This window comes from Notothenia rossii, assembly GCF_949606895.1.
Source record: "Notothenia rossii genome assembly, chromosome: 2".
Lineage (NCBI taxonomy): Eukaryota > Metazoa > Chordata > Actinopteri > Perciformes > Nototheniidae > Notothenia > Notothenia rossii.
Window position 1 is genome coordinate 44,715,984 of NC_136904.1, and position 23,845 is coordinate 44,739,828.

The 23,845-nt window shown below is 40.2% G+C and overlaps 2 protein-coding genes across 2 annotated transcripts in view; both read right to left on the bottom strand.

Moving 5' to 3' along the window:
• Positions 1–23,845, bottom strand: part of LOC307028389 (uncharacterized protein) — a 361,942-nt gene that overhangs the window by 197,687 nt on the left and 140,410 nt on the right. The gene's annotated exons all lie outside the window — the stretch shown is intronic.
• The window catches only part of selenos (selenoprotein S), a 33,170-nt gene continuing 18,834 nt past the window's right edge, over positions 9,510–23,845 (bottom strand). Inside the window, exons 3-6 of the mRNA XM_079664914.1 lie at positions 18,315–18,421; positions 18,130–18,219; positions 10,822–10,891; positions 9,510–9,971 (exon numbers count right to left, since the gene is read on the bottom strand). Of these exons, the coding sequence (XP_079521040.1) occupies positions 9,892–9,971; positions 10,822–10,891; positions 18,130–18,219; positions 18,315–18,421 (347 nt within the window). The 3' untranslated portion in view covers positions 9,510–9,891. The remainder of the gene's footprint in view (positions 9,972–10,821; positions 10,892–18,129; positions 18,220–18,314; positions 18,422–23,845) is intronic.

The following is a 23,845-nucleotide window of genomic DNA, read 5'->3' on the forward strand; positions in this document are numbered from 1 at the left end:
ATTGCGATGTTTACTATGTTTTGGTAGCTCTTAACAAAACAGAATTTTTATGTATGACAACTTTACAACTGGTAGAAAGTTAAGTACTTTTTCTGAACAGATTTTCTTTAAGACTGTGACTCTTAACACACCATCCCCCCGAGAGCCAGACATACTCATCCCCTTTTCAACGCCACCCCTGCAGCAGCTCAGGTGTGAAACCCCCATACAGAATGTCAGTCACTGTGTAAACATTTTATTTTATTAAAAGACTGTGACTCTAAAAGGCAAGTTTGTGATTTTAACACTGTTTCGATGAAACAATGCAGTCTTGATAACTTTACTTGACTAACATTCCTTTTCTAAATATATGTTTTTAGATGCTTTACTTTGATTTCTTTCATGTTATTTTAACACATTACTTTTTTCATATTTTTCAACATACTGTGATATTCTGTTTTTGTCTTTCTCTCCTTTTTCCATTATATTTTTGAAAAACTACATAGTGGTTTTTAGCAAAATACAACATGCAACTAATACATTATACATTATGACTTTTTTGCAATATTTTCAACACAATATACTTTTTTGTGGTTGTAGGGCTTCAAGATATTTTGCATGTCATGCATAAACACGGTGTCATCTTTTCCTTGAAACTGACGTGCTGTCCGTTTTATAAAACAAGTTATTTTTCTGCTTCTTCATCCTCTGAATTTTCCTCCCCCGTCCCTCTTCCTTCAGCCAGCACAACAAGAATCAAGGTGGATCTGTGAAATGAAACACCTCTTCCCAAAGCGTGACTTCTCTATTGAGAGCATGCGTCTAGGACAGTAGGGTCTAAACCAGGGGTCTCCAACCTTTTTCTAACCGGGAGCTACTTTTGAAAAAAGAAAGTGGCCAAGAGCTACTCATGTTATTTTATATAGATTTCAGTGCACATATCACATTCGTGACTCAAGAGCAGAAACATTAACATTAACATGAATAAACTTGACTTTCTCATGAAGAGAAAAAAAGACAAATAATCACCATGCAATACTGAGTTCTGCTTTAACATCAATAACTACAGTAAACAGTTTTACATATAAGAGTGCAAAGTTCCTAATTGTAATAATAACATTTCTAGCTCTATAATTTAAATTATTTCAAGCATTTCACAAATTTGTTTCACATGTAAAAGGGGAATATGGCTTGTGCTTTTCTCAACTTGCATCAAGCAAACATATGTCTTCAAACATTCAGTCTGTCACTGCATTGTTGTCTTTCTCCTGACTCAGCTAATGTGACACATGGCACTGCATAGCATCCACCAGAGCACTGTACTGGGGTGTGTATCCTGACAAATTCACTCTGATTGAGTCATTGAGGTGTTCATCAGTAAGTCTTGTCCTGAATTTGGATTTGATAAAGTTCATATCAGAGAATGCTGATTCACAGCGATATGTTGACCCAAATAAGCAGGACAGTTTCAGTGCAGCAGTTTGAATGTTTTTGAATTTCTCTGGGTCCAATAGCTTCCAGAAATCTTTGTCCATCTGATGTGCTTTCAGCTGAATGTCATTCTGGAGATTGATTATCTCCAGCTCCAACTCTGAAGCACTGAGACTGAAAAGGCTGGCCAGTTGCTCAGACATGTCAGTAACATCCACGATGTTGAATGGGTTAGCAAGGAAACTTGCACAGGGCTCAAGCTGTTTAAAGTCAAGAAACCTGTCCTCAAATTCCTGCCCAAGCTTAGTTAAGCAGTTACAGTACTTTGATAAGTCAAGAAAGCCAGCAGCAGCTTTATTCTCCTGCAGTACTTTTTGAACAGAGGGGAAATGATGCAATTTATTTCCCTTTACTTGCTGGAGATATAGACACAGATTTGCTTTAAAGGCCTTTACAGCACTAATCATGTGACATACTGTTTTGCCATTGCCTTGTAGCTGGAGGTTAAGCTGGTTTAATTTTCCTGTCAGATCAGTCAAAAAGGCCAGGTCAAGTACCCAACCAGCATCAGATAAGATGGAGGTGTCCTCCCCCCTCTCTTCCATGAAGAGCTTTACCTCATTCAGCAAGGAGAGGAAGCGCTGTAGGATTTTCCCTCTACTCAACCACCTCACCTCAGCATGGAGAAGGAGATCTCCATATTCAGCTGACAGTTCCTCAAGAAAAACTTTGAAGCTCCTGTGTTGCTTTGCCTTCGCTCGGATAGAGTTTATTATTTGTATCACAGGTTTCATGACGTGATTGAAGTCCATAACTTTGGCACAAAGTGCTTCTTGGTGAATGATGCAATGGTAACTCAGGAAACGTGGGAAATATGGATCTGACTTACAATTTGCGATAAAACCGTTGTGGCGACCTCTCATAGCCGGGGCTCCATTAGTTGTTATGGATACAAGCTTCTCCATTTGCACGCCTTTATTTATGAAATAATTCTTAATAGAATTATACACGTCCACACCTCTTGTTGTTGTTTTGAGTGGAAGCAGTGTCAGAAATTCCTCTTTCGCCGTAAAATCCTCAAACACCATCCGGATGAACACAGACAGCTGAGCTGTGTCGCTCGCATCCACCGACTCGTCGCACTGTATGGAGAACCACTTGCACCTGACCATGTCCCGCTCCAACTGTCCCATGGCATCCACTGACAGCGCCGACACTCTCCTCGCCACAGTGTTGTTTCCCAGTTGCACATCGTCAATGGCAGACATTATCTCCGACTTGCTCTTGTGGTCTCTGAACAAAGTCTCTGCCATAACAGACATCGCTCCCTTAAGAACACCGCCATCAGTGAAAGCTTTTTTGTTCTTTGCCAAATACTGAGCGACTCGGAACGATGCTTCTGTAGCTAGGCTAGCTTTCTTGGCAGGCTTCGTGAACAATGACTGCTGCCTTTGTAGCGTAGCTTTTAATTGTTGTACCTTCTCAACGCGAAGGCAACTGCCGGCGGGATACTCCTTTGAAAAGTTTTCGTGAAGTTTTGTGAAGTGCCGCTCGACATTTCCCTTCTTCCCCACCGCAACACTCGAGCCACAAATTAAACACACACACTTGTCTTTGATGCTCGTAAATACAAATTCATGTTCCCACTCGTCATGAAAGTAGTATATTTTAGATTTCTTCTTTGACGGACCTTCCTCAGTTGTCATGACTGCATCTTACATTTCTTTTTCTCTATCTTTCTTACTCTCAAAATATACTACATAAATAAATATGTCTCAACATGTCAACTGCACTTTAGCGCCCTCTGGTGAGCTACTCGGAAAACCTCCGCGAGCTACTGGTAGCTCGCGATCGACGTGTTGGCAACCCCTGGTCTAAACCAATTGGCCAGATAAACTAACATGCAGAACGTACGGTATGTTTGAAGACTAACCATTTATCCAGTTCAAGCTGTCTTTAAGATGTGACATTGCACTCTGACTATTTCCCGTAAAATGGTGACAAACTATTACTTATTCTTAAATTTGACCTCTTGCTGCTTGGTTGAAAATGATAGATGAAAAATTACTTTAAAAAAAAAGACTCAAACAGCGACGGACATTATACTGGTGAAAAAAACTCTCAATTCTACAGATTGACTCCCCCCACTCAACGCAATAAGTCCCTCCCTCCACTCAGCAAAGCATCTAAAACTAAGGACCCCACTAAGACGATAGTTTGAAAACTAGCCATGGATCTGAGAAAAACCAAGTCTCCCCCCGCGAGTTGCAGCCAGGAACAAACTCCTGGACTACCATCATCACCACCATTCTGGACACCCGCATCTTGCAGTACTACTGCTGCTTATTTTGCCTTGGGCCAAGACGTCTCTGTTTATGGACACAGTGAAATCAGTGTTGGTTGATATTGTGGAGGGGGTGATACATCAGTACAGAGAAGAAATATGCAACGGATGCCGAGTCAGTCACCCCGGCCAGAGGCAACACGATTGTCTGAATGACATGCCCGATTCTTTGTTCAGAAACAATTACAACGCGTTAATGAAAAGACTCTGGCTCACCGACTTCATTACTGAGATCGACCAGACTCTTATTGATAAAGACATTTTCAAGGATGATTGGAGGATCCAAGGCGCTTCGGAGGCTTTTCTGCACAATCTCAAAAATTGCAGACGCCTCAAGGAGAGACTTGAAAAGATCCATGCCGAGCTGGATGGAGAAGAAGAAGACTAATAAACTGCGGTTGGTTGAAGCCAGGGATTTTTTCTTTTTCGATTACATTGACTTTTTCTTTAAAGTAAAAATAAAAATGGGGAACTACTATGCAAAACGCTCGGTATACAGTTGCAAGAAAAAGTATGTGAACCCTTTGGAACTACCTGGATATCTGCATAAATTGGTCATAAAATGTGTTCTGATCTTCATCTAAGTCACAACAATAGACAAACACAGTCTGCTTAAGCTAAAACCACACAAACAATATGTTTTTATTGAACACACCATGTAAACATTCACAGTGTAGTGTGGAAAAAGTATGTGAACCCTTGGATTGAATAACTGGTTGACCCTCCTTTGGCAGCAATAACCTCAACCAAACGTTTCCTATAGTTGCATATCAGACCTGCACAACGGTCAGGAGGAATTTTGGACCATTCCTCTTTACAAAACTGTTTCAGTTCAGCCATATTCTTGGGATGTCTGGTGTGAATCGCTCTCTTGAGGTCATGCCACAGCATCTCAATTGGGTTGGGGTCAGGACTCTGACTGGGCCACTCCAGAAGGCGTATTTTCTTCTGTTGAAGCCATTCTGTTGTTGATTTACTTCTGTGCTTTGGGTCGTTGTCCTGTTGCATCACCCATCTTCTGTTGAGCTTCAATTGGTGGACAGATGGCCTTAAGTTCTCCAGCAAAATGTCTTGATAAACTTGAGAATTAATTTTTCCGTCGATGATGGCAATCTGTCCAGGCCCTGAGGCAGCAAAGCAGCCCCAAACCATGATGCTCCCTCCACCATACTTCACAGTTGGGATGAGGTTTTGATGTTGGTGTGCTGTGCCTTTTTTTCTCTCCACACATAGCGTTGTATGTTCCTTCCAAACAACTCAACTTTGGTTTCATCTGTCCACAGAATATTTTGCCAGTAGTGCTGTGGAACATCCAGGTGCTCTTTTGCAAACTTCAAACGTGCAGCAATGTTTTTTTCTGGACAGCAGTGGCTTCCTCCATTTTATGACCAACTTATGCAGAAATCCAGGTAATTCCAAAGGGTTCACATTTTCTTGCAACTGTATATTGATCAGAATGTAGTCAATACCCTTTTAATAAGTGTGGTGATGAGGATGATTGAAAACAGAGTGTATAGTGATCCCCGTGTAAACAGAATGGCTGAAATTTGTAAACTAGAAGACATTTTGGATATCGTTTGTTCTGGCAGTACTATTCCTGGTCATTGGGAAACGATTGCAAACGAAACATTTAAAGTGTTTAAAAAAAAAAAAAAATGTTTTTTACATTTGAAAAACTATTGTCTTCATTATAGCAAGGGGAGCGTGTCTGATACATGTGTATTACAGTCCTTCATATGCACTGTTGTCTTCATTATAACAAGGGGAGGGTAACAGTGTAACTTTCTGTAAATTCTGTTTTGTTAAGAGCTACCAAAACATGGTAAACATCGCAATTATTCCCAAATAAACTGGGAATGGGGACATTGATAACATATTTTAATGTTTAATTTTCTTCAGGGCCACCGTAGTGCACATTGATGAACACTTTAAAAAAAAAATAATGCTTATGAATACATGATATGCAGAAAGAGCATGAGCAGCATACAAGCATTTACCACATGGCAGTAACTATGATATATAAAGTGCAAGATAAGATGAAAGCGCTACATAAAGTGCAAGAGGAGATACCCCTGTGTTAAAGTGCATTTATTTAGCGGTGATTACACATCTGTTTGTTGCTCAACCATTCTTTAAGTTGACCTTTAAAACTATTGAGAGTGGGACAATCTCGTATCTCAGTTGGGGGGGCTATTCCACAATGAGCTGCCTGTTAGGCTCTTAACACCCCATGGCCCTGCAGTCTGCGTGAGGCTGTAAAAGTACAGAAAAGCAAGCAGGCAGGGGGGTTGAGAGATGACGTATTAGAGATTCCTGAGGAGACACATTTTACCGCCCATGCCTGACTGTTGATCTGTGCATTTTCAACTTTACACAATACAACACAAAAATGCCCAGTGCTGTTAAGAAATAAGTTCAGAAAGCTCTGACTCCAGTGGACAAGTTGTGGTTCAAATTCAGAGGATGAAGAAGCAGAAAAATAACTTGTTTGTAAAATGGACAGCACGTCAGTTTCGAGAAAGATGAAACCGTGTTTATGCATGACATGCAAAATATCTTGAAGCCCCACAAAAAAAAAAAAAAGGTAAAAGTATATTGTGTTGAAAATATCGCAAAAAGTCGTAATATTGTATAATGTATTAGTTGCATGTTGTATTTTGCTAAAATCACTATGTCGTTTTTCAAAAATATAATGGAAAAAGGAGAGAAAGAAAAAAAGAAAATATCACAGTATGTTGAAAAAATATGAAAAAAGTAACGTGTTAAAATAACTTTTTTCTCTTGCCAAGATACTTTTAGACACACTTTGAGGTATGCAAAACCTTAAAACTAGAACACTGATGGTTGGCTTACACTGCAAACTTCATCACCTTTTAACAAGAGAGTAAGTATATAAAACGTTATTTTGTATATTTTACACGTCAGCAGAAACAGAGAGAGATGGCAGGAAGGGGGGAGACAGTCTCCCCCCCCCTTTACAGACACTGTGTTTTAGAGAGAACAAATCAAAGTGTAAGGTAAGTGTTTTTAAATTACATCCCCCCTCTGTCTAGTGATAAGCTGGCAGGAAAATAAATATTATGAATATGTCTTTACTATCAGGCTAGGTTCCACAATCATTCAAAGTAGCAGTGATAAAACCGCTTCTTAAAAAGCACAACCTCGATCCAGAGGTTTTAGCCAACTATAGATTAGATTATAAATAGTTCTAATCTTCCGTTCCTCTCAAAAATTCTTGAGAAAGTAGTTGCAAAAAAGTTGTGTGATTACTTAAAAAACTATGATTTATTTGAAGATTTTCAGTCTGGCTTTAGAACACAACATAGCACAGAGACAGCTCTGGTTAAAGTCACAAATGACATTCTAATAGCCTCAGACAAGGGACTTGTCTCTATTCTTGTTTTGCTCGATCTCAGTGCTGCATTTGATACTATCGACCATGATATCCTATTGCAAAGACTAGAGCACTTAGTTGGCATAAAGGGAACTGCTTTAGGCTGGTTTAGGTCCTATTTGTCTGAACGCTCTCAGTTTGTACGTGTCAACGATGAATCTTCCACTCAAAAAATATTATATATGCTTCCATTAGGCAATATTATAAGGAATCATTCTGTAAACTTTCATTGTTATGCGGATGATACTCAACTATATTTATCAATCAAGCCTGATGAAATTAATCATCTAAATAAAATTCAAGACTGCCTCAATGACTTAAAAACGTGGATGACCTTACATTTTTTGATGTTAAACACGACCAAAACTGAAGTTATTGTACTTGGCCCGAAGAATCTACGAAACAAATTATCTAAAGATATATTAACTATGGATGGCATTAATTTGGCCTCCAGTGAGACTGTAAGGAATCTTGGTGTTATATTTGATCAGGATTTATCCTTTAACGCCCACATAAAATCAATTTCAAGGACCGCCTATACTTCCATCTAAGTAACATTGCAAAAATCAGGCATATCTTGCCTCAAAACAATGCAGAGAAACTAGTCCATACATTTGTTACTTCAAGGCTGGATTATTGTAACTCCTTATTATCAGGGCGTACAAACAAGTCAGTCAAGTCGCTTCAGCTTATTAAAAATGCTGCAGCTCGTGTACTAACCAGAGTTAGGAAAAGGGACCACATTACTCGTGTTCTGGCTGCCTTACACTGGCTCCCTTTAGAACACAGGATAGAATTTAAAATTCTTCTTCTCACCTACAAAGCCCTTAATGGGCAGGCGCCATCTTACCTTAAATAACTCATTATACCCTACTGTCCTACTAGGGCATTGCGTTCCAAGAATGAAGGGTTGTTGGTTGTTCCTAGAGTCTCTAAAAGTACAATGGGAGCCAGAGCCTTTTCTTATCAAGCTCCACATTGTGGAATCTGCTTCCAGTTTGTGTTCGGACGGCAGACACCCTATCCGTTTTTAAGAGTGCGCTTAAGACCTTCCTTTTTGATAAAGCTTATAGTTAGGGCTGATTAGATTCAGCCCCTAGTTTTGCTGATATAGGCTTAGTTTGTCGGGGGACATCTTACTTCTTCCTTCTCTCTGTCTATACCTGTGTACTCTCATGTTCCGATTAACCAAGCTTCCCCAAATGTCTTTCTTTTTGGTGTCTATATACGCCGGGATCCGGAGTCATGGATGATCCTGCGGTCCTGTGTCATGGATCGCGAGTCCTGGATCTTGAGTCGTGGCTGTGGTCCTGGATCATAAGTCCTGGATGGATATCCTCGTGGATTCATCTTCCTATTATACACACATGCATTTACAAACATTTGGACTACCTATGTTGCAAATGTATTATCTTTTCAATTTACACACAGCATCTATTGCACGTCTGTCCGTCCTGGGAGAGGGATCCCTCCTCTGTTGCTCTCCCTGAGGTTTCTCCCATTTTTCCCTTTAAACTGTGGGGTTTTCGCCAGAAGTTTTTCCTTGTACGATGTGAGGGTCTAAAGACAGAGGGTGTTGTATTGTCATACTGATATTCTGTACAAACTGTGAAGTCCACTTAGACAAATGTAACATTTGTGATATTGGGCTGTATAAATAAACATTGATTGATTGACAATCCACTTGACCTCCTCAGGGTTATGGACATGCTGTAGTGTGTATTGTAAATGTTTTATTTATTTATTTATTATCATGACTTGCTCTTCAGTGATGTTATCTATTGTAAATATGTACAATGGTATAACAATGTTGTGGTATTTTTATTATTGCTTTTAGGATGTCTATCACCATCTGGAAAAGGGACTATCGATGAAAACTAGCCTTTTGGCTAATTCGAGTACTTTTACATGTTTTTAATATATGTGGATTGATGTACACTGTCCCTTGTTTTAAATAAATCAATTCAATTCAATGCCACTACTCTTAAATCACTGGACATTGTTTTACTATATTTGGGGGGCAACAGTAACTCAGTCTGTTTGGGCTTGGCTTGACGCTTGTCATTTCACCTATTTAAGGCAGCAATGGCACTCGGTTTTTTTTTTAATGCAGAGTTGCCAAAGAAATGTCGATGTACTTTGTATGACGACAATAAAGATATATTCTATTCTATTCATTATAGTGAGCCACTTAAGATCAGATGTTCTATTAATAAGAAGATATGAAACCTCCTCAGTTGAGATAAAAGAAAACAGATATTGATGTAAACGATAAGAGTGATCACATTTCTATTACATAACAAATGTGCAGAGCAGTATAAAAAAAAACATCCTTGCATTTTGATGGATCCAAACATTAACTGAATGTAGTATTTTTAATAATCAACCACATGTCCACTAGCTACAACTTCTCTAGCAACATACATGTTAAAAGCGTAGGTGGAACACATTAATGGAAACATATTCAAACACATGAGAAAAAACACACTGACTGAAGTTCATCAGCCAAACCTGCTGGTAACACCGCTTACAGGAATGGCATCATTACAAGCTCTCAACTTCAAGATTCACAATGGACGATTATCAAATTATCTTTGAGAGATTACAGAGTAAATAAGGAATCAAATAGGAGTAAAAAAACAACAACATCTCGTTGAAGTTTGAGCCCCCTCCAGTCAGTTTGCACATCAAGATGTCAGAGGTCAAAGGTCATACAGATCAACATCTCTGACCTTCTTTAACCTCATCCACCAGCTGACGGCCCCCTCCTGCCAGGCCTGAAGGTGCAGGAGCCCCCCTCCTGTCCACTCAGGGGACTGTAGTCTGAAACACACAGAGAGAAGGAGGTAAGAAAGGCTGCAACAGACACACGTTTATGTGTCGGTACACACCCTACTACTGCACCTGTGGTCCAAGTACCTGACTCTTGCAAATGACCCTTCTGAGGCTCTACCACCACATGTGTATTTTAAAATGCAGAGAAAAACCAACTAATAATTGCTAAAACAGGATTCAGAATTACCAGAAATGTGCAAAACATCCTGGTTTAAACTGTAGAGCTGAAGAGAAGAAAACAAGAAGGAGCTACCCACACCCTTTGGGCTTTTTAACTCAACATGTTAATAGTGGTGCTCAATGTTTCAGATGTCCATCCTGATGCCCTCAGAGTCAGATTGTGTCAGTACTGACTCAGCACATCTTTATCCATGTGTACTGCGGGCTGGGAGGGCAACCATCAGGTGGTATGGGAGTGGTATACACATATACAACGTTTTATTTGAGTGTTTCACTGTGATGTTGAATTGGTATTGAGAACCGTGGAATGTCACTGTTATTAGTAGCCGTATCCAATAATATTCTGGGATCTTGACAAGCCTAGTACTAAATACACACAGATGCACAAACGTTTAAACAAATGGAACTTTTAGTTAATGATCATTCAAGCACTGGTACATGTATGTTGCCCTATGTGACACGTGTATTCGTGTGGGTTAGACATATCAAAGTGAAGCACCCTGTGCTCCACACAGCTTCATACTGGAACAGTATACAGAATGCCTCATTAAGATTGTTTGTGTGCGTGTAGCTTCGTTTTATAGCACTTGCTGTCTTGGGAACAAAGGAGTAGCCTTTAATGCCCCCCACTCAGTGTTCCATCCTGGGAAATACACACCTGCACTGCGGAGGGGCTTCTTGTCCGGCTTTGGTCTGGCTGCAGCGGAGGAGCTGGCCTCTGCAGGGGGCTGCAGGGAGAAACATTCAGAGTAAGGGCACACCAAATGGAGTGATGTCATCCCACTTATTAGCTGAGATGAATACTCAATTCTGATGGTCAACTTGGACTTTTTCAAATGGCAGACTGGTACTGAGGAAGCTCTGATCAAGTGACTATGTGCAGTCATAACAACCAGAAAGAGGTTCATTTAATTAGTTGTGGCCAAAAAACCACATTTGTTCTCCTCCATCAGAAAACACGAGGAACCATTTTTCAATATTCAGTTTTACATGGTGGAGAGCAGCAAACTTTCATTTATGATGCCGGAACTCCCCTACTAAAGACACAGACAGCTTGATGACAGAATCGAGGATATTAATACATTAATTTTGTTTTGTAAGTAGCCGTGTAATAAGCGGCATTGTGGGGTTCTTTTCTTCTTAATGACCAGATTGCTGCACATTATCCCTTACCTGTTGGTGTAGTTCACATTAGAAGTGTTGTTGTGGCAGCAGATCACTTAAAAAAAGTGCAGGAAGTAGACGACCCGGAATATTAATTATTGTACCGGTACTCTTTTTCTGGTACCACTTTACAATAAGACTACCCTTATAAAGGGATTCATTAAAAGTTTATAATTAGGTTATGAATTAGGTTGTAAACACTTTATTAATCATGAAGAACCATTTATAAACCAGTTCTAACATAGCTTCCATACATCAACACAGGCTCACTATTTGTAAAGATGACTAAGCCTTACATTGGCTACCTAGCGAGAATCAACTCAGTGAGCAACAGACACCAAGGATGCTGGCTGATGAAGAAGATGAAGTAAGCTAGGTAGCCGATATAAGGCTTAGCAGTAGATAAATGTGGGCTCACTATTTGGCAAGCAACTGGTTGCCCACAGTTGCCCTGTTTATCTCATGTCTTATAAAAGCTTATTAATGATTTATAAAGTGTTCACAACCTAATTAATAAATGAATTACAAACTATTCCTAAACCCTAAGAGTAGTCTTATTGTAAAGTGGTACCCTTTTTCTTTTGTCTTCCTGGCTGCTCCATGAGTTAAATCAGGGTTCCTCATGACATGAAAGGGTGATAAGACAGGGGTGCAAATAACGCAGGTACGCATGTGTGGCAACATCTGAAACGCGTAACATAACTTGTGTCACTGCACGCCTTTGCGTACCTGATAGGTCATCAAAACAAAAGACATATTTCGTCTACACGTGATTCTTGTCAACACTCAGTGCAGTAAACTATTAGACAGGTCCAGAAAACTAAAATACATTAAGCAGCCACTTTGGAGTTTTGTTCCCTGCAAAACGTCTTCAGACTTTCTTGGACTGATTGAACTGAGAGCTGGCCGAGCCGCAGGCCATAACCGACGGACCTGTGAAGCTTTACAGGAGGCAGAGGCTTAGATCACTGGACGACAGAGTTGGTGCCGTGTGCAAAGACAGGGCTGCTGTCAAAACTACGTCAACTGGCTGCGGACGGCGACTCCCCTCCTGAGCCCCGCGCACACACAGGAGAACTGCGACAAATCAGCTGATCACAACGCTCACGCTCTGTGGTCAAGCTGCTGCAGTTTGATTTACAACAAGGTGGAGCAAAACACACAGCTGCAAACTTACTCAGGGTGTTATGGAAGAGTTTGAAATCAGACAGAGGTGGAAGAAGTACTCAGATCTTGTGTAGGAACACTCTGTTACAGTAAAAGTCCTGCATTCTAAATGTTACTCAAGTAAAATTAGAAAAGTATTATCAACATATATTTAAAGTACCAAAAGTAAAAGTAGTCATTGTGCAGATTGGTCCATTTCAGAATAATATATATGATATGTTTTGTAATGATTGATCATGAAAGTGTTCTCAAAGCTGGTAAAGCTGCAGCTAGTTTGAATGACTTTGTATACTGCAGGGTAGCTTGTGGATTTACTCCAGGTGGAACTAAAGTCTGATTTAACACTTGATTATATTTCACATCATTAAAAGTAGGGTAGGTAAGTTTGAGAAACCGGCTCGAGAAACACTTTTTGTTATATTCCATGGAATGCTCTTAACATCCCGATAGCAATGAATATCTTAAGTGCTTTGACAAAAAAATCCATTAAAAAAATGTCATCTGTGGAAGCCGTAGTACTGTAAAAAGCACGACCAATCATTTTAGCCGGCCCGGCTAAACCCTCATTGGTCATGTGCGCGTTCGTGTGTGTTGGAGGAGGGGCTCTGTAAGGAAGTGGCAGATTTTTTCCGGCTGTGTATTTTCAAATTCTAGCGCACTTGAGCTGGTTTCTCCAAAATTACCTACCCCACCTTTAATCCACATCTGTAAAGCAGGGATGGGCAAATGGCGGCACCCACCTCCTCTTTTTGCGGCCCTGAGACTAATTTATAAACAACGTAATTAATTTAAAAAATATATATACAGGGTTCTTACACCTTTTCCAAAGTCAAATTCAAGCACTTTTCAAGCATTTTCAAGGTGCATTTTCAAGCTTTTCAAGCAGCGTACAGCTGTTGTAAATTACATATTTATATGCACATACTTATACTCAAATGATTATTTCCCTACCTCACATTAAATCAGATGTTCTTTATGCTATAAACAACCAAATGTGTGTTTCGTAATAGCATTCTACATAAGGATGAAAAATTAAAGGTAACAAAATAAAGTTTAATATTGTAAAATGAGTGACCCATATCATATATAGTAGACTGGGCATCCCATATAACCTGGCGGAGCCAATATAAAACAATCAGCCAACTAACTTTTCAATAAATTCTTTATTAACATTTTTGAGGTCCTTTTAGGGTGGCAGTAAACATACGGCTCTCCAAGGTTAGGACAAAACCATTGAAACACAAAGCTGATATAAAAAAAAGCGTGTGCAGAGATCCTCTTTCTGTGTAAGAGTTTTGGAGGTTTCCAGGGAATTTTTTTCAGAATATGAAACTTTTATTGCCAAAATCTCCCGATAAATACATGTTTGAAGCTTGTAAAGGGAAGATGACAGCTCTCCCTCGCACTAATGCTTTTACGTAGCGATGCTCCCCCCTCCCTCCCGCTGACATTATGAAAGTATGGCGTATAGCAGGGGTCGGCAACCTTTTTGGTATGAAGTGCCATTTAAAAAAAAAAATGTTATCAGCGTGCCAACGATCGCTAATTATCAACGGGGGGGGGGGGAGGGGGGTTGAGGAGCTTGACGCTCGTCAACTATCAGCAGGAGGGCGGGGGAGCCTCGCTGCGGGGAAGCAGTGTGTGGACCTGTCAGCGCAACTTACATGATGCCGAATTTAACAAACACATTTAAATAATTGGTTTAAACGGCATAATAATAAGGACGATCGTCCGTTCTGTGATTCTCCAGAACACACAAGTTATGATATTAGGGTCATGCAGAGTGAGATGAGATCGCTGTCCCTTTAAGAGAGAGAGAGAGAGGGGTGCGGCTTGTGCATGTGTGTTTGTGAATGGTAGAGCGACAGTGAGGGAACGTGTGTATGTTTCTGGAAGTGAAACGGGAAAGCAGAAAAACAGAGGTCTGTGATGTATTTTGTGAAACAGAAGAACAGCTAAATAAATGCAACGTCCTCCCAAGAAGAGCTCGCCTCTCTCCAGTCATTTAAGCTAAAGTGGGTTATTGAACCTGAAGCTTGTTGCTTCTGCCCTCCTCGACTACGGTCTGGGAGCCGATAGGAAAGTTCAACACACAGATGGCCAGTCTGCCCCTTTTTAGCATATTATTTCGATGAGAGATGAGCAGATCGCCACTGGGCTTTCAACTAAATACACAGCCACGCAAAAACTGCGTCATTTGTACAGCTCCTTATGGGTACTGCAATTAGTGAAGTGCTTTCCTCCGTGGTAAAACGATCAGCACTGCACCACGGAGGAAAGCGGCAGAAAGTCACCTGGAGTTAAAGAGAGCGGGGCTGCGTTGCGTGCATGGCTTCCTTCTGCAGGTAACGGGGAGACGAGCTCTGGCGGCGGTCTCGCGTTCAGGATCCGAAAATTAATTTAAATATTTTGCACACTTATTCCTAGTGTGCCACTGGTTACGGTGTCGCGTGCCAATGCTGGCACGCGTGCCAGGGGTTGCCGACCCCTGGCGTATAGTAATCATAGATAACACGGCAGGGTCCGTTACAGTTTGTTTTCATCTGATTTCAAATAAACAAAGTCTTGGCTTTCAGAATATTAAACTTGTTTCGGCAAATTCAGATGATAAATACAACTTTGAAGCTTGTAACGGCATAATTACAAGCGGAGAACGGAGTAACTTTACGTCAAAGCAGGCATAACAACAGCCGGTGTTTCTCGTGAGTGTTTTCCCTGGGAAACTAACACCACACACACACACACACACACACACACACACACACACACACACACACACACACACACACACACACACACACACACACACACACACACACACACACACACACACACACACACACACACACACACACACACACACACACACACACACACACACACACACACACACACACACACACACACACACACACACACACACACACACACACACACACACACACACACACACAGTATAACTCAAAATGTGTCTTCGGGTCAATGTGACTGATTTCAATGGAGCAAGTTTATGCACGAAAAATAGTACCAGTAGAAATACATTGCTTTTATGTGCTTCATCCTCTGAAAACCACAGGATGGCGACTGTCGCACATACTGACATAGGTACGCTCCTTTTTATTATTGTCACCTGCATAAGCAATTATCCCACATCGAGTTTGCTAACGTTACTAGCTTAAACAAACGTAACATGCAACGTTAGCCTAATCCAAAATGCTCTACTATGGCTTACCTTTCATATTGCTCGTCAGCACAGACTCTCCCATCGCGAATAATTGAAATTCTTTGTGGCAAACTGTGCAGAAGGCGAATCGTTGGGTTGATCCTCGTTTTAGCCACAGCTTGTATTTCTTTTCGGATAGCCAACGCTCGTTAAAACAGCAACCTCCTGGCATACTGTCATTCTCTCATTAGAATGCCCAGGTCACACAAAATAAAACACTTGCAGGTCGTGCGCATAGCGCGGGAAGGCCGGAGCGGAGCTGTTTTATGTAGAAGCGAAGCAACTAAGCGCGCTCCGACTTCTTTATTTTCTTTTAATCTAAAAAGCAAACTATTCAGTCAGACAGCAATTTATTTTAAAAGTAAAGCATTTACAATTTCAAGCACTTTATCTCAAATCCAAGCACCATTCCCAAAATTCAAGCACTTTTCAAGTCATGAAAACACCTCGTAAAAATTCAAGCATTTTCAAGGATTTCAAGCACCCGTACGAACCCTGTATATATATATTTATATATATATATATATATATATATATATATATATATATATATCATCTTTTATTTGTTTACTTGTAGTACTGATACCGTCCACTAGACTCCTAGTTACGTCGCGAGCTGCGTACATGATTTCGTTCGGCAGCCAAATACCGTGAAATAATCTGTGACGCGTTTGTGTGTATTATGTTTTTTTCCCGGGGAAACCCTCACAAGAAACACCAGCTTTTGTTATGCCTGCTGTGACGTTTAGTTACCGCTTGTAATTATGCCTTTACAAGCTTAAAAGTTGTATTTATCATCTGAATTTGGCAAAACAAGTTTAATATTCTGAAAACAAACTGTCACCAACCCTGCCGTGTTATCTATAATTACTATACGCTTTTCATTCATAATTTCAGCGGGAGGGAGGGGGAGCGGCGCTGAGGAACAGCAGAGAGTTGACAGGTGTCTGTATACATTCCCCTCATTGTGCGTCAGCAGAGACAGGCTACAAGTGTCTTAGGTTCAAGTTAGACAGCTAATGTCTGGGGTAGTGTTCATGACTTCATGTTTATGTCATCTTAATGGTTAATTTTAAGGCACACACATTTTCCGCGCTTTCCAAGAGTTTAAAATAGTTGTATTTCTCTGTTTAATAACCTGTTCAATACAAACATGCCACTTGTACAAATTAAATAAAATTTCTATGAACTGATATTTGTTTAGTGAGCTTATTAGAGGATGTTCCCTGAAAGATTTTAAAATGTCAATGAAGATGTCAGACTTAGTATATTTGTTCATAATTACATACAACACAACAAATGGAATTTGTGTGTGTGTGTGTTCCAAGTGAATCTGCGGCCCCCTGGTGGCCAGTACATCAATTATGTGGCCCGCACCACCATCCAAGTTGCCCATCCCTGTTATAAAGTAACTAAAGGTGTTCAATACATGTGGTGGAGCAACAGTACACCATTTACCTCTGAACTGTAGTGGAGTAGAAGTACTAAGTAGTATAAAATAGAAATACTCAAGTAAAGTACAAGTATCTCAAAATTGTACCTAATTACAATACTTGAATATAAGTGTACTTAGTAACTCCCCACATCTGAAATCAGATATGACTTCAAATCATGTGATCATTTCTTACTATTTGATCTTTCAACTTGGCCTCAGGAAATGCAAGGACTTCACAGTTTTGGCAACACGTTTTGGAAAAAGCAAATTGGAGGCTTAAACAGGGACAGTGAGGAAGACTCCAGCATCTTCATCATCTACCTATGCAAGAAGTGGAAATAGAGGACAGTGAAGGAGACACTGAGGAGGACAGTGAGGAAGACTACACTTATTAACACCAGGCTACGTGTGTGGTGAGTACCAAACGCTGTCTCCTGGTACCCATCTGGGTACCCACCAAACAGATGTGCACCCCTGCTTATTAATAATGATAATGAATTTAATTGACATAGCGCTTTTCCGAGTGCTCAAAGACGCTTTACATGACAGTATTGGTTGGCTGCATTGCATATTGTATGTTCTGGGTGGGATGACAGATTCATAAGCAGACATGCTTATTATAACTGTATGCAACTTTTCATACTTTGCGGTACAAGTGGCTCTCCTATTGACTTTGTCCATCAAGGCGGCTCGCATGTAAAACATATTGAAGACCACTGAGCTAGATACTGAGCACACTTATGCCAGAGGAATTTTAACAGACATATACTGAGTATAATTACCTTATCATTACTTCCCTGGCAGAGGAGAATAGTAAAAGCATGTTGTAATAACCAAACATTTTTTTCTTTAGTGTGGATGAATAAATATAAGAAGATGATTTGTAAAATTGAGTGCATTCCGAACTGTTTAACATTTCAAATCCATTTCATAATGTGTCCACCAGGGAACAGTCTGATGAAGAGGTCGACTCTCACCTGAGAAGGTGTGGCTGTTCCTCTGTAACTCTTTCCCTGTTGCATACTGTCCCATATCTTGATTTTCTGCCTCCGCTTTTCTTCTTCTTGCTGTTCACAAAAATACATCACACATTGAGTTCAAGTGTTACATCATGGACAATCTTTCTTTCAAACATACTTTTTATTTGTATTTATTACTGCACCTGTTTCTGTTTCTCTCTGAAGATGGAAGCTTTGGCATCAAGTTCCTCTTGCATCTTCATCCGAGCTGCTTCCATGGCTTCTTGTCTCCTGGCCACTAAGGCAGCATCTTTATGAAAGAAACATCACAACATCTATTACTCCCTTGCAAAAAGCATTTGCAACTATTGTTGAAAGAAAGAAAAAAATCTTAATTCCATAGATTATTTGTTCAGAATAGCAACTGCATTTATTGTTCCTCTCACTCACTAGAAGTTAAATGTATGAGTAGAACTGTCTGTAAATTATCTAGTGACGCACTGAGAGAGCCTCTGTCATTGGTTTGGGCCAGAGGATGATACAGTATGTCAGGGTATTCTATATAAGGGGATGATACAGTATATCAGGGTATCCTACACTATATAAGGGGATGATACAGTATGTAAGGGTATCCTATAGGGATGTAACGATACCAAAAACTTACGGTACGATAATATCGCGATAACAAGTCCATAGTACGGTATGTATCGCGATATTGAATAATAAAGGGAAGGGGAAAAAAATTCATTTTTTTTTTTTCAATAAAACATTTTTTTACTCGGAAAATGTTTTTTTACTACATAATAAATCTGATTTTTACAGCATTTTTGTAGGATAGCAGTATTTTAAAGTGTCAAAAACAAAGTGACAATAACAGACTGGAACAAGAAAACCAGTGTTTTTGTACCTACTAGTACTACCAAATAAAGTAAGCATTTTCTTTATGCCACTGCATCTCACAAATAAACAAGGACATTTAATAATCAGACCCTGCAATAAAATAAATCAAGTTTCACTTTAGTTTTTCAAGTAACTCAACTCAAACTCACTAGTCACTCACTCAGCATCATCAGACAGGTTTTTAGGAATATGAGAATGTCCACATTTCCAGGTATTTATAAACTGGGATGTTTGGGCATTTACAATATCCCCTGCTCTGGAAAAAACTCTCGCTTGGTACTGATGTTGCTGGGACACCAGTGGTCGCGTTAACCGAATATTTTATTTAACAATGACGGAAAAATCTGAAAGCAGTCTGTCATTTTGACAGATTAGAACAAACTCGGAACAGCGCCAACGTTTCCCCAGAGCCAGGCTCTGGTGTTATGCCGTGTTATGCATGCCCTCCAAAAGGAAATGATATACCGTAGTTCCCAAACCGTAATTTGCCGTACAGATCAATACATGTCTGGGAGGTTTTGCTTCACGCTGTGCGCGTCCCGCAAGGTGCATGCACGCCCCCCCCCCGCCCCCGTTGACAGTTCACGAGCATGCTCTATCGTGAACTGTTCAGACCCGACGGGTAATAAGGGATTATGACGGATATTTTACGACAGCGAAAAAGTCTAACGCAGGCTTATTGACATGGCGAGATATAAATATATGGTTGGTACATGTCTCTAGGTGTGTAAATGTGGCCCTGTAAATACGATGTCCTTTTGTGTTATCTGTTGTTTTATTTTCATGTTGTAACCTACTTGCTGCCATGTTGGACAGGTCTCTATTGAAAAAGAGATCGATGATCTCAATGGAACCACCTGGTTAAATAAAGGTTTAAAAAAAAAAAGTGTTTAAAAATAAAAAAAAAAATAAAAAAAAAAAAACATTTTACAAATCGCGGTAGATTTTGTCAGTCTCACGACGGTATTGGGAAGTTTATTTACCGCGATACCGCGATATTCGGTATATCGTTACATCCCTAGTATCCTACACTATATAAGAGGATGATACAGTATATCAGGGTATCCTACACTATATAAGGGGATGAATCGGATGATACGATGTATAATGGTACATCGAGGTTTATCAGGGAACCCTCAGGACCACTAACCATTTGTTTTCTGTTTAGCCCGATTAAATGATTGGATGAGAAGTAAACAACAAGTTGAGATTAAGTTAGTAACAGGGACTTCCGGTTATGTGAGATGCATCTCGATGAAGCTAATATATTGAATTAATTATTCAGAAGACCACAACTTCCTTTAAATACATATTTTCTTAAACAATAGATTACCCGTCAGCATTATGCCAGGAAGACCTCAGAAAGCAGGTCAACAGACCCCTGCTGCATCGAAAATGTCAATGTCGCAAGCTAAAGCTAGCTTAGCTGCCGCTAGCCAAAACACAGAGGAGGCAATGGCCGAGAATGTGGAAGTCCTCGGCGCCATACATGCTATGCAAAGCGACTTTTCAAAGAAACTTGACGATGTGCTTGAGGAAATAAGCGGACTCAAGGGTGAGCTGCAACACCAAACAGGATCACAGAAGCAGAGGAAAGAATTGGAAAGACCGAGGACGACTTAAATTCCATGCACAGCGCTATCAAAAAGCTACAAGATAAATGAGCCACATTGGAAATGAAGGTGGAAGACCAGGAAAATAGGTGCCGTCGCAACAACCTGAGGCACATCGGCTTGCCTGAAAAAGCTGAGGGTCAAGACGTGTGTGCGTTTTTGGAGCAATGGCTACCTAGAGCCCTGGGCACCGACACTTTTGCCACACCACCCGTTATTGAGAGAGCACACCGAATAGGACGCCTAATCGCTGGCCAGGACCCAAAACCAAGGGCGGTAATTGTGAGGTTCCTTAACTACAGAGACAAGGAAAACGCTATGCGAGCAGCCTGGAGACAGGGAACAGTGCGTTTTGAAAATCACAACGTCAGATTATATCCAGACCACTCAGCGGAGACTCACCGGCAACAGAAACTCTTTGAGGCAGTGAAGAAGCAGCTACAATCCATGGGGCTCCGCTACGGGATGTTCTACCCGACTGTCTTGGTAGTAACACACAACAACGGACAGCGACACTCCTTCAACACGGTCCCCGACGCAGAGAAGTTTGTCCAAAAGCTACAGAAGGACGCCAGGCCCACGCCAGTGCCAAACTAGAACGTTTAGCTAAACAGAGGATTTGACACCATGGACTTGCTACTACGAGGTAAATCTTCGTCATAACGACTTGCCGTGTACACGCCGTGCCGACTAATGTTATCGGCTGAAAGACATTGCTGTTTCAGTTATTTAATGCCCATCTGAAGTACAAACCCTTTCACATTATTATTCAGGTTTGTCTGTTTGTGACGGGATAATGGTTGTTCAGTTAATTCTCTAAAAAAAAATGTCTATGGTTCGATCCAATAAGAGGCTTTTTATTTTACTATTTTATTTGTATTCCTCTGCTCTCTTGTTCTGAAAGATTGGCAAGTGGTCTAAATGTTTAATATTGCTGGAGCCTACGGAAGTATGGGAGTCTCCACGTTTCTGCGCTACGCTGCTCCTCGCTATGAGGATCAAGCATGTAGAGTAACCAAAGTCTTTAGTTACCTAGGGGGTTTTAGGGAAGTTCAGGGGGGATTTTCAGGGTGTCTTGCTTATTGTATATATGGTATAATTATCCTACTGTTGTTGGTATTACTTTCTTTTCCTTTTTGTTTCTCTATTTTGATAAAAGAGCAGTAGCTAATAGAGATATCCCTGTGGTGCTACACTATACAATCCACTCCACACTAAATGGCAGGTAAAACAGACATAAAGATCACATCCTGGAATGTGAGAGGATTGAATAAGCTTGTTAAGCTAAAACAGGTATTAGGCAGAATTAGACTTCTAAAATCACAAATCGTTTTTATTCAAGAGTCCCATTTAACTGATATTACTAAAGTTAAAAAAAGATGGCCTGGACAAGTCTTTACAGCCCCATTTAACTCACACGTCAGAGGGGTTATTATTTTGATCCACAAATCAATCCCGTTCAGACTTAGCCATGAAATAATTGACCCGGCAGGAAGATACATTATTTTGCAAGGAAAAATATTAGAGACTCAAATTACACTGTTAAATGTTTACAGACCTAACGAGGATAATCATGCCTTTTTAGTAATTTATTTCTTACTTTATCCTCTATTCCTGGACAATATATAATAGGTGGAGACTATAACTGTGTGCTGGAACCAGAGAAGGACCGCTCCTCAGGCAATGATGTTTCTCATCTGCAAGCTAGAAAGGTGCTGCTTCAATCTATAAACGATCTTAATTGAATTGAAGTCTGGAGAAAGCTACAACCTACAAAAAAACATTTCTCGTGTTATTCAGGTTCTTATAAGAAGTCATCACGTATTGACTACTTTCTGATCTCCATGGCCTTATTATCACATGTGAATGAATGACATTATGACATTGTCCGATCATGCACCCATCTCATTAACCCTCCATATACCGAGGCTTGTTTGGTGTCCTTCTAGGTGGCGCCTCCAAACCAAATGGTTACAAGACCCAACATTTGTAGAATTTCTTGGTAATAATATTGATAATTATTTTTGTATGAACACAGATCAGACTAGTACAGGCATAATATGGGAAGCATTTAAAGGCTACATTAGGGGTGTGATGAATATCAATGCAAGCTTTAAATCAAAAGCTCACTATAAAGAGTTAACCAACCTTAAGACTCAAATTAAAACTCTGGAACTTGACCTATACCGAAATAATATACCAGAGAAACATAAAGCGCTCCTTCTGTTGAGAGCTAAGTATAAAGAACTATCGGCTAGTAAAATTGCAGCAAACCTCCTTTGGTTAAAGCAATCTTACTATGACCAAGGTGACAAAGCTGGCAAGCTTCTTGCATGGAGAATAAAGAAAATGCAATCGGATAGAGCTATAAACTCAATCAAATTAGATAACGGAAACAATACAGTAGATCCAGCTGAAATAAACTCCTCCTTTAGAATATTCTAGAAATCCCTTTATAGTTCAGAATACCCAGATAATACTCAGTTACAATCTGAATTCCTAGATCAGTTAAAAATCCCAACTATGACAGAGCAAGATAAGACTGAATTGGATACATATTTAACTGTTAAGGAAATGTCAGAAGCCTTGCGGAATATGAGAAGCGGGAAGACACCAGGACCAGATGGGATCCCAGAGATTTATAAATTGTTTCCAGACAAATTAATCTCCCCCCTCTATTAGATATGTTTGAAGAGGCATAAGAGTTGGGTACTCTACCACCATCTTTACGGTCTGCAATTATCACCTTGGTCCCAAAGCCTGGTAAACCACCAACAGAAAGGGGGTCCTATCGTCCCACATCCTTAATGTGTTGTGACACAAAACTTCTGTGTAAAACTTTGGCAAGAATGCTAGAATCATATGTACACCATCCTTAATCTCCAATGACCAGAATGGCTTCGTTCAAGGGCGTCAAGCTTTTTATAATATTCGCAGAGTGCTTAATATACTTCATGAAAGGAGTGATGCTAAAGACCCCGCAATCCTGTCGTTGGATGCTGAAAAAGCCTTTGACAGGATTATGGAAATACCTGATGGAAATCTTGCGGAGATTTGGGATGGGTGGAAAATATCTCAAATGGTTGAGACTTCTGTATTCAGATCCAACAGCTGAGGTATTAACAAATAACATGATATCCAAACCGTTTAGTCTACACAGAGGCACAAGACAAGGATGCCCCTTATCCCCTCTTTTATTTCTGTTTGCTATTGAACCACTA